Source organism: Trichosurus vulpecula, chromosome 7 (genome assembly GCF_011100635.1).
Source record: "Trichosurus vulpecula isolate mTriVul1 chromosome 7, mTriVul1.pri, whole genome shotgun sequence".
Classification (NCBI taxonomy): Eukaryota; Metazoa; Chordata; class Mammalia; order Diprotodontia; family Phalangeridae; genus Trichosurus; species Trichosurus vulpecula.
Window position 1 is genome coordinate 91,071,004 of NC_050579.1, and position 16,110 is coordinate 91,087,113.

Here is a 16,110-nt window from a genome sequence, read left to right on the forward strand (position 1 = left end):
TTGATCTGTATCTGGCCACTACATCCAGATGGCTCTGGAGGAGAAAGTAAGGGTGGTGACTTTGAATAGCCCTCCCTCACTTAAATCCAATTCACTTCTGAGTCATGACTTCACCTTCCCTATGTCATGGTCCTCTTTGAGAAGGAAGGACAAATATCACTTTCCATTTAAATTGCATATAGTCTGAATCAACCCTGTACTCTTGATGTAAATACTGTATGACCCTAAACATATCACTTCCTCTGTCTCAGACCTGTTTCCTCATCTCCAAAATGAGAATAACAGTACTTACATTGTAGGATAGTTGTCAGGATCAAATGAGGCAATATATGTAAAGTGCTTTTGCAAACCTTAAAGTGTTATATGAATGCTAGTTATCAATAATACATTTAATCAATAATATGAATAATTTAAAGGAGGCTGGATAAGTGGGTTTTGGGATGGCCCAAATGATATCTCAGGTAAAAAAGTACTACCTTTTCTCTACATAAATTTCATGTTAACAAGCTGAGGCATTTGAAATGAGTTCACATCCCAGCAGCAAATTTGGCAGCACTCTTGTGCTGCTGTCACAGTAGCATTAAATAAGGGAGGGTCTCAATAAACCTCTAATAACTGTGAGAGGAGAGGTAGTGACTAGAATCTGGTATTGCTCTCCCCCCAATATTCTTTATCTAAAAAACAAAAGGTTGAACTAGATGGACTCTAAAGTCCCTTTAAGTTCTAAATTGTTGATACTACCCACACTCAAAACATTACCCTCAAAAATCTTTCAAAAGCTGTCCTGATAAGGAAAAAATTTCTCAGCTTAAGGGGTACATTTGGAATTAGGAAGGAAAAAGCAGTCGGAAGACTTTCCTATGATAGTGGTGGTAACACCCCGACTTTATGGATAAAATAATCTCCATCTCCCTTTCCTAGCTTTAAGTTCCCTAAAGTCATTGCCCTATACCAGCATCATGGGATGTGCTGAGATCAGTGAAAGGATGAATAAAAATGGAAAATCATTTGATGTATAGTGTGCCTTAACAAATGTTTTACTGAAGTAAAAGCAGATGCCGTATATGCGTACACTAGCTGACATCACCAGGCGACACTAATATCACTACAACACTACAAGCTGACTTCACTTAACATCGACGTTCATATAACATGAATGGGCCTCATGTCCAGGAAGGGATGACAGCCCACATGGGTTCCAATTCTGCCCTGACACTGATGAGCTAAACCACTTCCTGTTCATGAGCCTCAGTTTACTCGGCTGAAAGAAAGGGATGGAAATGATAACACAGGGGCCTAATCAGCTAATACATACAAAGCTCTTTGTCAAACCTAATGGCTCCCAACAACAATACGGATCATAATCCTGTTCACGTTCTCAGCCTGTATAATCCATTTCCTTTCACAAATTCTGCAAAGAGGGCCCACCTAACATGTGCAGGGATCTTCTTCTAGTCTTTTTTTTTTTACATTGCCTGAACACCAATGTAGCACCTGCTTTAGACAATCTCCTATGCTGATTACACATCTCTCTCAGAATGTTCTTTATTCTGCTTCTGTGGTATAATTCTTGGTTGATAAGATGTTACAGGCTCTTCATATACCCACAGTTAACTATTCATTGTCTTTTGGGTAAAACTTTCCATGTTATTTTACTTATGCTCCTAATTAGTACCTCACCTAAAAGAAATATAATCCTGTTTGATAAATTTTCATATTTTTGTTTGGTTTTGAATAATTAGGTGGAAGTGGAAGTATTTGATGAATTGTCTCATAAAGCAGTCTTAGTATTGACAGGCATTTAATGATCACTTGCTTAAGCCCAGAAGGAGCAACTATAATAATACTTATGACTTATTCTGAATAAAGACTCACTTTGTCTTAGGAAAATGGTGGTTTTAAAGGATGATCAGTTATCAGTTAAATTTGATAATATCTACAAATAAAAAGCAATGTCAAAAATTAAGTAACTCAAATATCCTCAAAGTTTCACATTTAGAAATTTGAGTATCTATTGCAAGAAATACCATTACAAACAAGGTTCAGTATGACAACATTACTTCAACAAACCAGGGGATAGCCTCTAAACCAGTCCAAAGCACTTCCTGCAATGAACAGCGTAACACACAAAAAAATGTTTCCTCTGAGCCTGGCTCAATTTGCAGTCCCTTATAGTAACACAAGCACATCTTTGCCGTTAACACCGAAGGCTGAAAGACGGAGGATGAGGAATCAGGAAGTTTTTTTGTCAGGAAGTAGAGATAGAGGAGATAGCATCATCAAGCAGACATGAAACCTCTGAAACTCACTGACAATTTCTACCTTAAACTTTTAAAACTTCATTATGAAAAGCCCCAATGAGAAATAAAGACGTATGGGTGGAAATTCTATTTTTTCATACCTGATTCAAAGGACAATATTCCTTGTTAATACACAAGAGAATAGGTAAATCATAACTACATATTCTCCCTGTTTGGAAGACTGGATTTATAGCAATGTGTTGAATAAACCTACAAAGAAAATCATTGCTGTTATTCTGTAGTTTCCCTATGTTGGCTCAATAAAAGAATATGGACAAAAATTTCACACAGCGAGGAGCTGTGCTGTGAAATACCAACATCAATGCTTTCATTGCTCAGTCACTTCAGTCATGTCCAACTCTTGGTGACCCCATTTGGAGTATTGTTGGCGAAGATGCTACAGTGGTTTCCCATTTCCCTCTCCAGCTCATTTTACAGATGAGGAAACTGAGGTAAACAGGGTTCAGTGACATGTCCAGAGTCACACAGCTAGTAAGTGTCTGAGGCAGACTTTGAATTCAGGTCTTCCTGACTCCAGGCACCTTATTTTAACAACTGCGCCACCTAGCTGCGTCTAAGCAAATATCAATATAATACCAAAACAAAACACCAATATAATAATTTGGAAAGGACACATGGAGTTAGCTTTCATACAATTTTAAAATTATATTAATTTTAGGATTTAAAGATTTAGATCTAAATAAGACCTTAGGAAGGATTCCTAGTCCAACCTCTCTCATTTCATAGATGAGAAGCTGGAGCCCAAGCATGGTAGAAAATAACTTGCTTGTGATTAAACAGGCAGTAAACAGTTTTCTTTTGAGCCCAGTGTCCCTTCTTTATGCAAATCTTTTCAAAAGCTCTCTTATGACCATCAAGTCAAATTCAAATTCCGTGGTTTGGCATTCCTGGCATTTTTCAATCTGGCACACTTTTCTAAACTTTTTTCATAAACTCCATTTTCAATACTCAGACTAACATGTGTTCTTTTCTCATGTTCTCCTCTTCTTTAAATCACTGAAAGGCACTAAACCTCCTCTCATGACTACTGAATTCCTATTTATCCTTCAAAATCAAATGCTACCATAGCATCATAAATTTAGAGCCAGAACAGATAAGGAATTAAGGTCAAAAGAGTATAAGCAACTTGTCCAGGGTCAAAGAGCTAGTGCAAATGAAATGATTTGATCACAGGTCTTCCTGACTCCAAGGTCAGTACTTTATCTATCATATCATGTTACATATATATCTTGTTTAAAACAATTTCACTTGAAAATTGTTGTTTACTAGTCCAACTTCATATAGCACAAGGACTGTACCATTCCTGAGCAGTTACATGACAAGTGTTACTTGTGCATACCATATTCCCAAACTAGACTGTAAACTCAATGGAGACAGGATATCTTCACCTAAACTCCGAATTTCCCTGTAGCATCTAGCAGTGTTACCTACATAAAGACAGTATTTCATATATAAGTTAAAATATATAGTCTTTCTGAAAACTGGAAAACTGCGATAATTATCTAGTGATCAGATTGGTGAGACTGGGAATGGAAAGAAAGGAATGGCTATTTTAGAGGATATTTCAAAGAAAAACTTGGAAGATGACCAGATAAGGGAAAGGTTTCAAGTCTGTTTTACTGGCCTGTGTCATTAAAAAGATCATAGTATGCTAAAGAGCAGGGATCATAATATTATTATAAGATTAGAGTTCAAAGGGATTCTTGATTGTAATAATCTGTTCTATGGGCAGCGAGGTGCCACAGTAGATACAGCACCAGGCCTGCAGTCAAGAAGACCAGAATTCAAATCTGGCCTCAAACACTGACTAGCTGTGTGACTCTGGGAAAGTCACTTAGCACTGTTTGCCTCACATGTAAAAAATAAGCTGGAGAGAAGGAAGAGGCAAACCACTCTAGTATCTTTGCCAAGAAAATCCCAAATACGATCATGAAGAGTTGGACAAAAATGAACAACTTGATCTAACCAAGTCGTTGCTACTCTGTGGGCTTTGGAATTGATGTAAGGACCTGCGAATTTGTGTAGTGACAGTTATATAAGCAAAACTGTATTTTGGAGTCTGAATAAATATCTCACACCCAAGATATTTTTCACACAAAAGATGACAGTATTTTTCAAATATGGTTTAAATAGATTTATATAGATATTCTGTCATTTAATAAATACAAATTCATCTGTAACGAAATCATAAAAGCTATATGCAATCATTTTTTCAACCAACAAATTGTAGCCATTTAATAGCTACAATGGTTGGTATTGACACTTTTCTGATGTAAGCTACAAAAAAGAGTCAAAACTATAACCCAGGTCTCTTAAGTCTCCAAAATGCTTTTTATCTTCAAAATGCCTATCACACGGCTATGGAAACAGGTGCCCAAATAGTCAGTAAACAATTATTAAGCACTTAGAATGTTCCAGGCACTGTGCTAAGTGATGACAATACATATATGCAAAAAGATAGTCCTTGCCCTCAAGGAGCTTACGTTATATCAGGGAAGCCAACATAGAAAAGAAGCTAAAAAGCAGGGAAAAGGAGAACAGAGAAGACAAGTACCCAATATAGGATCATGGTGGAAAAGTCAGAGAAGGCACAAAGTAGTACAACCGGGAAGGAAATAAGGAGGTAGTTCTCACTGACCTACCCTGAAGTGGAGGCTTGGGAGATGAACAAAATAAGGACTCCAATGATATCAATATTACTATTCCTTAACCTTCCTTTTAAAGAAAAGATGCTTATATTCACTTGTACAAATGGTAAGAAGTTAAAGGGCTGATGTAAGATACTTCAAGATAGCAATTTTTGTAAAAATTGTCTCGGTAAAGAAAAGTTTTCCATGCAATTTACTCTGACTTCAATACTCAAGCTAAAAGTGAAAAGACAATTTTTACACAAATATATGCAATTATAGTAGTATATATGTAGTTAGCCATTTACAGTAATTTATTCCTCTAAAAATACAATATTTAATATTTTTGAGTGAAATGTTGGTATGGTCTTCATCTGTTACTAAGCAGTCTGAAATCATTTAATGTGGTTGTCTAAAAAGCTGTCATCTATTTATTATGTCCACTCCTGTCCTCTCCAATGAATAAAATTCAGGTGTCCATTACTGAATGGTTAACCAATTTAAGAAAGTCACAGCTAATTAAACTAACTTTTTTATGTATAAGGTATACCAAATGCTCATGTGATCTAATAAAATACCCTTAATGACACATAAATAAATCCCCTTTACTCCTCCCTGACAACATTTCTCTATAAATAGCATTGCACAAAAGAAAGAGAATTATTCACATTGGAGGAAATCTAAATGTATTACCAATATTAAGTGGACTATAAATTGCTAGCTCAAGAATCAAATGAAAAGATTCTACAAGAAATATCTAAAAATTATTACTTACTGCAGGTACCAGTAATTTTTTTACTTCTTCAACAGCCCTCTTCAGTTTGATTTCTGCTCTATTCTGAGCATCTTCCACAGTGATTAGTACATGTAAATCTTCATTTAGGTGCTCCCAATTGGGTTTGCCTCTGTTTTGTTCCTCCTAAAAGAAAAGAAAACAATACTTATATAGATCTGTGACCTAGCTGATACCAATTCCGTTCAATAATATCATAAACATACACTATTTCACTTGCTGCAAAATCCTGTTGTGTTGTACCACTGACATAGAGGTGATGGCTTGAAGAGTTACAACAATGAGAATAAATTATGTCAGGTTCTACCATGCTGGAAAAATCTAATCTGCTGTTCAAGAACCAACCTAGAAAATCACAGGAGGGTGAATGAAACATAATAATTTTATACACTGCAAAATGTAGTAATAGTAAGTTGTAACAAGGGCTGTTCTAGTGAGTTCTAGATAGAATGATAGACTTAGGAGTTACAGAGACCTTGATTCAAATCCTACCTCTAATATTTATTAGTTGTACAACCCTGGACAAGTCATTTAACCTGAGACAAAGAAAACTTTCAAAGCCTGTAAATCACAAACCATTGTAGTGTGCAAAGATAGGAGCTCCACAGTGACAAAATCATGGGTGCTTGGCATATTGACAAAGACAGTAAGAAAATATTTACCTACAAAAAAAACTTAAAAGACAATTGATACCTTTAGTTCTGATGAAGGGGGAAAATTATCTGCTTATATTTTTCTTCCATCCAAAGCTTTTAAAGGACATGACAGAGAAGAAGAGACATACTGATGAGTTGAGAAAGAAACTACTCCATATTCTCAACACAGGGATTTGAGCCTGATTAGCCACAAAGTCAATATGGGTAGTGTATGAGCCTACTGTGAAAATGTCACTATGGAGTGGTATATACCACCATTTTGCTATCTATCTTTCTGAGCTTCGTGCAACTGCTACAATGGTGATTTAGTCCAAGGAATCCTCTGATGGTGAAATTTATGCCCCTGTGCTAATGCTATACTAGACCTGTCTTGAGGTTTTGCAATAATTCTAAGGGAAAAAATTAGGAGGCTCAGGCTCCTTTTTCCTTTCTGTTCTGCATGGCCAAATGGGCATATATACAAATAGATATATAAATAGGGTCACGAAGAATCAGACCTGACTGAAATGACTAAATAACAACAACAACAACAAATTATATAAGACACAATACAGTACAGAAGCCAGCTGAAGGGCATTATTAATTATTATCAAGATAAACAGATACCCACCTCCCCCATAATAGAACACAAAGCTAAATTAAGAACAGAATAAGAATATACATTAAAAAGATACAGGAACCAGGTCCTGCTACAACAAATGGAATGCAGGAAAAAAAGAACAAATATAGTATTTTAAAATACTTTCCACAAAATATTTATAGATCACTTCATTACCAGGCTTGGGTACCAATAGATATGTCCCTTGCAGAAACACATGACAATTATTCCCAGACAGTATCTGAAATTTAATGTTTATTATGAAGACAAACATATTTAGCCTCAAACAATACACTACCGCCTTCTGATCCTCCAATCCCACTCCTTGGAAACTGAATTACAGAAACTTAAAAATTATGAGAACTTGAGGATCCATTAATTCAATCACCTACTACTAACACATGAATCCCCATACAAACTAGCTTGCGTCTAATGCTTCCAAAGTTGGGGAACATCCTGAGACTGTGGAACGGTCTTTTTTCATCTTTTCAAAAGAATGACTACGGATTACAATTTTAAGATAACTTAAAGCTGAAACAGCAAGGTGACTGCTAGCAGCTATTTGAAGAGGTTAATAATGAGTTTTAAGGACTGAGCAAAAAGAAATTCTAGAGTTTTATGGCCATTTCCCCACACAATATGTCATCTCACAGTTTTCCTGTCCCAACTGAGGGATCAAATTACCAGACTGAGTTTTTAAACATATGACAACTAGACAACTTATTAATTTTTAAAATCACGGGACTTTTAAAATAGCTGGAAAATACTACTTTTTGTAGCAATGCCTGGCACATAGTAACCAATAAATGTTTGCTGACTGACTGAATATATAAATCAGGATTTTATCATGTTGATAACCATGTCACATAAAATATACTAATTCTTTCAAAGAGGCACCAGAAAACACTAGTGTCAGCTTATGATTATCACCACAAATGCCTATGTTCATGTCAGGTCACTTAGGTATTTTACCACAGCAATGTTGATTAAATATTTAACTTAATGGAAAATTCTACTAACACCTGATTAAAAATATAGAGATAGATAGGCCTGTCTTGAAGAGAAGGTCACAAGGAATTAAATAGAAAAAAAAAATCTATTGATTATCAGGTTGAACGGATTTCATCTTAAAGCTATTAATAAATAGAGCATCCATTTACCTATCTTGGTAGCTCACTCCAGTGTTTATCGCACACTCAGTCAAGAGTTTGTTTTAAGTAGTACCTAATTCAGAGACCTCTCAATTTACTCAAGCAATTAGGTCATCCCCTTTGCCTTTTCTCTCAGTAAAATGTAACGTCTTTAACTTAAAAAGCTATTTTTCATCATTTGATAATTTGATATTCTTCTTTAAACTTCCCAACAACTGTGGTGACTCAATAAGATAAAATAATGTGAGGCATAATAGATACAAAAAATTATTTTACATATATTTTTATACATCCTGGGAAAATTGTAGACATCCCTTTTCCCTCTCAAAGAGAAACTACAATGTAGACTAATATTGAGCTCAGTTAAACAGGACATATGTGGAACATCTTCCTTCTATACTTATGCCAAGCCAGTCCTTTACCATGCTACATTGGTATATCATTCCTTATCCCTATGCATACCAGCCACCTCCAAATCTTATTACTGAGTTTTAGAATAATCTTGTAGGACCATTTCTTTCATTGATCAAGAACAATGAATTTAAATAATTACTTTAAATTATATTTTGGTTCAAAATTCCCTCCTAAAGTGTTGAAACCACAGTTAAGACTTCCAGGCTGTCCCTGATAGCCATCACCCAGGGGAGGCAACCCTTGTGGAGAAAAGTCACGTCATCTTTGCAACTAACTTCAGTATCATCACAGGAATAGTCAGTCCAAACTGGCTGGAGTACAAAGGAGTCCTGATGGGGGCTGGGGTGTGTGTATGTTGTGCTATGAAAGGGGGAGGGAGAAGAGGAGCATACTCCTATCAAATTAATCAATGCCACAATCTCAAATACCACTTCCTAGCAAAACAAAGATGGAAATCCAAAGGCCTATTTGTCCAAAAGCCCCAGAAATAGCAACTCTCCTTAACAACTGTTAGCAAATAATAATTTACTAAGTACCTACTACATGTCAAACACAGTGCTAAGTACCAGGGATACAAAGAAAAGGTAAAAGAGAGTTCCTGCCCTATAGGTGAACACAACAGTGAAGACAACAAGCAAACAATTGTGTACAAATAAACTACATATAGGATAAATAGGAAATAATCTTCGGAGAAAAGGCAATAGAATGAATGGGGAAAAGGGTATGCTGTATTTTTTTTTAACCGTGTAATTTTAGCTAGGATTGAAGGAAGTCAGGAGACAGAGATGAAGGAGGGAGAACATTCTAGGCATGAAGGATATCCAATAATAATGCCTGGAAACTGAGAGACTGAGTACCTTCTTTGTGGAAGAACAAGGTTAGTGTTACTATATAGAAGAATATCAAGGGTATAAAATAAAAAAGGTTGGGGAAGGAGAGGAGACTGTGCCAGGTTATAAAGGCTTTGAATGTCAAACAGAAGGTTTTATACTTAAAGCTGGAGATCACAGGGAGTCACTGGGGTTTTTTGAGCAGTGGAGGATGGCACAGTTGGATCTGATCAATCACTGTGGTGGTCAGATAAAAATTGGAATGGAGTGGGAAGAGACTAGTGACAGGCAGCTATATCAATAGCCTAGGTATGAGAAGATGAGGGCTCAAAATAGGATGGTAGCAGTATCAGGAAAGAAGTCACATTTGAGAAATGCTGCAGAGGTGAAATAGGCAGACCATGGCAATAGATTAGATATGGGAAGTGAGAGTGAAGAATCAAAGATCACACCTAGGTTGTGATCCTACAGGACTGGGAGTAGGTCCCTTGACAGTAACAGGAAAGTTCAGGGTGGGGGGTAGGGTAAGAAGTAAGGCTGTTTTGGAGGAAAGGTTGTTTCAGTTTTAGACATGTTTAGTTGAAGATTTTTAAAGAACAACCAGTTCAAGATGTCCAATAAGCTCTTGGAGATGTGAGACTTGAGATCAGCAGAGATATAAGAGTTGGATAAAGAGATCTGAGGGCATAGACATGATGACTGAATACATGGGAGAGGAGATCACCAAGTGAAATAGCACAGAAGGAGAAGAAAAGAGGGCCCAGACCAGTTAGGAGGCATGACTTGGATGAAAAGCTAGTGAGGGAGACTAAGAAGTAGGGGTTAGATAGGTAGGAGAGCCACGAAAGAATGCTGTCTCAAAAACTTAGAATAAAAAATTATCAGGGAGAAGAGGATGATCAATACTGTTCTGTAGCTATCATTTCACAAGGCAACCCTTGTGGAGAAGCAGCCCAAAATACCCAATAGTCACCAATACCAACCACTGACAAAATGCCAATGATACACAGGTAAACCTAAAAAGTTTCAATTCCCTAGAGCACTGGCTTGGCTTCAAAACTGGGCTCATTGCCATCACCCAGGGAGATACCTTTACAGAGACAGAACCTGTTGCCTCCGCACTTGCTATCCCCTCCTTCTCTCCTCAGCAGTAATGACTAAGACTCAGAAGAGAAATTTCTCACCAAAGCTCTTGATACTGTCAATGGCTGATCATCAGAAATGGATACGGTTTTATCAAAGGAAACGACATTGAGGAAGATGCATTTCCACCCCACTCTAACGAACACTAGACTTTTCCATCAGATTTAAGACTAAAACATCTTGTGTATGTTTTCTTACATGTTAGAATTTCGGCTCCTTCAGAGCCAGTCTTGCTTTTCTATTTGTATCCCAGCACTTAGCATACAAGTATTTTGTACATATTAAGTGCTTAATAAATGCTTTTTTCATTCACTCACTGAAGTAACCAATATTTGGATACTATGAACTCATAGTAAACAGATTAGGAGTAAGTTATAAGAGGTAGCTTGGCATGGTGGTAGAGAGCTACACCAGGAGTAAGACAGACCAAACACTCCCTCCTACACAAACAATTCTGTGAGGCTCAGCATAATCACTTAATATCTCGGTGCCCCATGCAAACTCTCACAGAGAGGTCACAGACCTGCTTTAGATGAGAAAGTTCCTCCCTTTGACCTCTCTACCTCAAACAAATCATAGGTAATGTCGAAAAGAAAAGAGTAAGATGTAGATTTTATGTAGAGGCAAAATATGGCCATACTCAGTCCTCCTAGATACATGAACCTCTTCTTATTTTTATTGTGCTTTGTTTGTTTTTTCTCTTCAGAAATGCTAGTTATATTTTAATTTGTACTAGAATAAACCAAAATGTTACTATAACATGGAAAAATTTTCCTCCTTTTAAAAAATATATTAGCTAATGGTTTGCCTATTGTTTTAGTTTTGGTTAAGAAAAAAAAAAACCAGCTCCAGTCTATATTTGTCTTTTTTTCCTTTCAATTTTGATAATCTGTTTTGGACTTAAAGAATTTGGTGTTTAGGGTTTGTAAATTTGTTAGTTTTCTTGGTCTAATTCATTGATCTATTCTTTAACTTTGTTGGAGATACATTGGTTTTGGAGATATGCATTTTCTTCTAAGGATTGTTTTGGTAATATTTCACAGATTTTGGCATGTAATTTTATTATGGCTATTTTCTTTGATAAAATTATCAATTCTTTAATTTGTTCTTTGACCCCAAAATTCCTGCGGACTGAGTTATATAGCTTCTAATTTTAGTCATTTCCTTAATAGCCTTTTATTAAATGTTTTATTTAATTCAATAAATCATGTATTATTTCTGCTTTCTTTCATTTGTGAGGTGTTTATGTGCTAAACACAACTTGTAGCTGCTAATTTAAACTTAATTTATAAATGTAGGTGAAAGTCTGAGATATAAATGACATTTCAAAAATTCTTCCCTAAAAGGATACTCATGTTCAAAAGATTTTATTAAAAAAACAAAACCAAATTTGACATACTGACAAGCATTACTTCTATATATGAAAACCAGTTTGTTCAGTGGTTACAGTATGATCACATATTAGAACAGCTTCTCTTTTTCTTTGATTCCTGTAATGTGAAGCAGAAAAAAATTTAGAAGGCTAATAATAATTGTGAATCCAATTTTTACAATGTTGTTGAAATTGCTCTATGCATTGTTAAAAAGAACAGCTTAACTATTACTCACAATAACCTTTTCTACACATAAAGTAGCTAAAAAATATGCTACGTGTGGTTAAAAATCTACCTCTGCTACTTTTCATTAGTATTCTCTCCACATTTCCCAGAATGCTACAAAGATTAATGCTTGCTTTATACAAATGCTTTCTTCTCCATTTTATTTTAATCTTTATACAACACTGGTATGACCTGAGAATGCAACTACATCTGTCAAAAATAACAGCAATCATTCAAAATTAAGAAGGGAGACAAAGAAAAAAAGCTTATAGTTTCTTCATCAGAAACTATTTTAAGCATTCTCAAGAGGAATCTAGATTTCAGGAAGAATTTAACATTTCATTAGGCTGTCAATTACACACACACGCGCACACACACACGCACACACACACACACACACCTTGCATAATTAAAACATTATGCTTATATGGAAATACTGATAATACCCTTAAAACACACCATAAGATGCACAATTGTTGATATACTTAAATGGAAAAGTGCTATGATTCATCCACGGCTGGACAAGGATAGAAATGCAATTTCAAACTGAACAAACTTGTCTGAACATGAACATCTATGTTCACTATTTCAGAATATGCTTTATTCCCTATTGGTTTCTATTTGGCTGACACAGTAATTAAATTATAACTCATATAAGTGCAAATAAAATATCCTATACATTTAGGTCTGTTTATTACCAAATTCCTTAACTTTAATTGAAATCAAATAGATTTTTATGTATTTGCACTGGTTATGCCCCACACCAGGAATATTCTCCCCTCCTTACCTTCACCATTTAATTTCCTGAGTTTCTTTCAAGATTTAACTCAAATCTCATGTTCAGCAGGAGGCCTTTCCCAGACCTCCCCCAATGCCAACTGCTAATGCCTTTCCTTCTGAGATTACCTTCCACCTATTCTGAACATATCTAGTTGTTTTCGTGTCTGTCTCTTCTGCTGTAGCACAACACCTGGCCCGTAATAAGCATTTAATAAATGTTTTCTGGGAAACTGATTGGAGCAATCCATGACCGAAGAAACACTGGCATTGTTATAGTAAAAGATGACTGGATTTGATCAAATTATCAATTTACTATTAATCAATTTATTAATTCATTAAGCACCTACTATATTCCAGGTCCTCCGCTAAATGGGAAGATTAGTTTTTGTTTGTTCTTTTCTTTTTCTTTCCTTCTCATGGTTTCACCCATTCGTTCTAATTCTTCTATACAACAGTTTTAATGTGAAAATGTGTTTAATGGGAATGTATATGTACAGCCTGTATTGAATTGCATGCCATTTTGGGAAGGGGGAAGAAGAGGGAGGGGGAGAAAATTTAAAACTTACGGAGGTGAATGCTTGAAACTAAAAATCAACTAAATGTGAAGGAGAGAAAGAAAAACCAAAGATTCGTTACCGCTCTTCAGGAGTTCACAATTTAATGAAGAGACCACATGCAAATATATATGTACAAACAAGTTACATACAGGATAAATAGGTGATAATAAGGAATGCACTAGCATTAAAGAGAATCAAAAGAGGTTTCCTGTAGAAGGTAGGACTTTAGCTGGAACCTGAAGAAAGCTAGGAGGTAGAGATGAGATGGAGGAGCATCCCATGCATGGAGGACAGTAAGTAAAAATGCCTGAATTCAGGAGACAGAGTATCTTGTTCATGAAACAGCAAAAAGGCCAATGTCACTGGGCTGGGAGTTACATGGGTGTAAGGGACTAACTTAAAAGTGTTAAGACTAGGAAGGTGGCAGCAGGGGTGGGTTATGGGCTTTTCCTAGGGATCAAGGGAGAAGGGATGATGACGGTAGACAAAATGAATAAGGTGAGGAATTGTGACAGCAGTAGTATAAAGGAGTACCAATATACACATAGAAGTCTCCTAGTTCAGGGGCAGGACTTGAGGAGGAAAGATTGAGCAAGGTACTGAACTCCCACAGAACAAAGAAGCAGAATGTCCTGGAGTTTAGTTGGAAAATAGCAGTAAGATATGGAATGAAAGATGCTTAAATGGAAATGAGATTACCAAGTGATGGTGGTTGGTAGAGGGAGAGCCTAGAAATGGCTGCAGTTAATAAGGAATAATCAAACTCTCTATGATCAGTGAGCTGGGGGGAATGAGTGAAGGTATCATGAGTGCTGGCACTGAAAAGGGAAGGCAGGGAAGCTGTGTTATTAGGAGGAGCCAAGTCTCAGTAAGGGCCAGAAAATGGAAAGAAAAAGGAAAAGATTTAAGATAGAAGCAAATCTGCTGCCTATGGAGTAGGCATTACAGAAAATACAGTGAAAAGGACAAGTAGCTTTTATTATTATGCCAGCCTCAATGGACCTCAGTATCCTCATCTGTAAAATTAGGAAACTGGCCCAAATGGATTTCTATGGTCTCTTACAGTTCTAAATTTGTGATACTATAATTTGGAATATAATAATTTTCAGGGTTAAAGAGGGAACTATGCATATCTATATCTATCTATCATATACATATATGTGTATATATACATACAGAGAGAGAGAGAGAGACAGAGAGAGAGAGAGAGAGAGAGAGAGAGAGAGAGAGGCGCGGGAGAGGAGAGATATGTCTAAAAGTCTTTTAAATTAAGAAAGAAATAACAGGTCAAGGGGTGAGGGGAAGGATAAGGGTGGGACTCAAGAGGAGTGGGTAGGTTAAGGTATAGGAGTGCAAGGTAGAAGTAAAGCAGAGAAGTGAGGAAGGATAGCGTAAATAGTATAAGAAGAATAGTGACGAAAAATAGGAAGGAGGAAAATACACGAGAAGTAATTGTAGCTTAGAATGTCAATGGGATGAATTTACCCATAAAATGGAAACGGATAGCAGATTAAAATTCTGAATTCGACAATATGCTGCCTTCAGGAAACATAAAAATGAGATATACACAAAGATAAAATAAAGGATAGGAGTCGAACTTAGTATGTAAAAAAGTTAAAATAGATTTAATAAAGAATGAAAAATAGAGAAATTACATTGTCAACAATATTACTCAATATTGTTTTAGGCCACTTAAAATACCTAGACAGTATAAAATATTGAACAAATACCTGCCAAAACAGACACAAGAACTATATAAACATAAAATATTTTTTATACAAACTCAGATCTAAATAATTGAAGTAATATTTATTGTTCACAGGTAGGTAAAGCCAATATAATTTTTAATATGACAATTTTACCTAATCTATCTATTCAATATCATCCCAATAAAATTACCAAAAAATTATTTTACTGAGTTAGAAAAAATAATTTTTAATAATTTTTTTTAAAAAGTTCACTTGGAAGAACAAAAGGGCAGGAATTTCAAAGAAAACCAGGCAAAAATTTGTAAAGGAAGTAGATTCAGCAGTATCAGTCCTTAAACTACATTATAAGGTGAAAGTATTGTTGAAGTGTAAAAAGGATTTCAATTACTTTAAATTAAAATTTTCTTGCATAAATAAAACCTATGTAGGCAAGAGTAGAAGGAATGCAGAAAATTGGGGAAAAAAACTTTCATTAACAACCTCTCAGATAGGATGTGATTGGGTTGAAATACTGCTTTGGAGTAGGAAATGATGAGTTGGTTGATTTAGAAAAACATGGAAAGACTTGGACTTATGAAAGTAGATGCTATTCTATTCACATTCAGAGAAAAAGATAACCAGAGGAAATAAGCATAGTACAGTCTTACATATATGTGTATGAGTGTACATATGCATGTTTAAAGGTATATATCCATCTTTAGGGTGGGGAGAGTAAAAAAGAAAAAGTGCATAGCAAAAAGACAAAAGAAAACCTACAAAGAAGCAAAGAAAAACTGGGCAGCTATGAAAACAATGTGCAGTATTTATTATATAGGTTTTCTTGAAATGGAAAGTTAATGGTTTTATATTAAATTCTCTGTTATGGTGTGTACATGCCAATTTTTTTTCCTTCCTCCTTTTGTGCTTAAGTTTAAAATTTAAAAAGTTTACAAG

General features: G+C 35.6%; 1 protein-coding gene across 8 annotated transcripts in view; it reads right to left on the reverse strand.

The window, feature by feature from the left end:
- Positions 1 to 16,110, reverse strand: part of QKI (QKI, KH domain containing RNA binding) — a 194,682-nt gene that overhangs the window by 59,618 nt on the left and 118,954 nt on the right. For all 8 annotated transcript variants that reach the window (XM_036766522.1, XM_036766517.1, XM_036766516.1 and 5 more), the window contains exon 4: positions 5,724 to 5,867. In XM_036766522.1, coding sequence (XP_036622417.1) covers positions 5,724 to 5,867 — 144 coding nt within the window. The remainder of the gene's footprint in view (positions 1 to 5,723; positions 5,868 to 16,110) is intronic.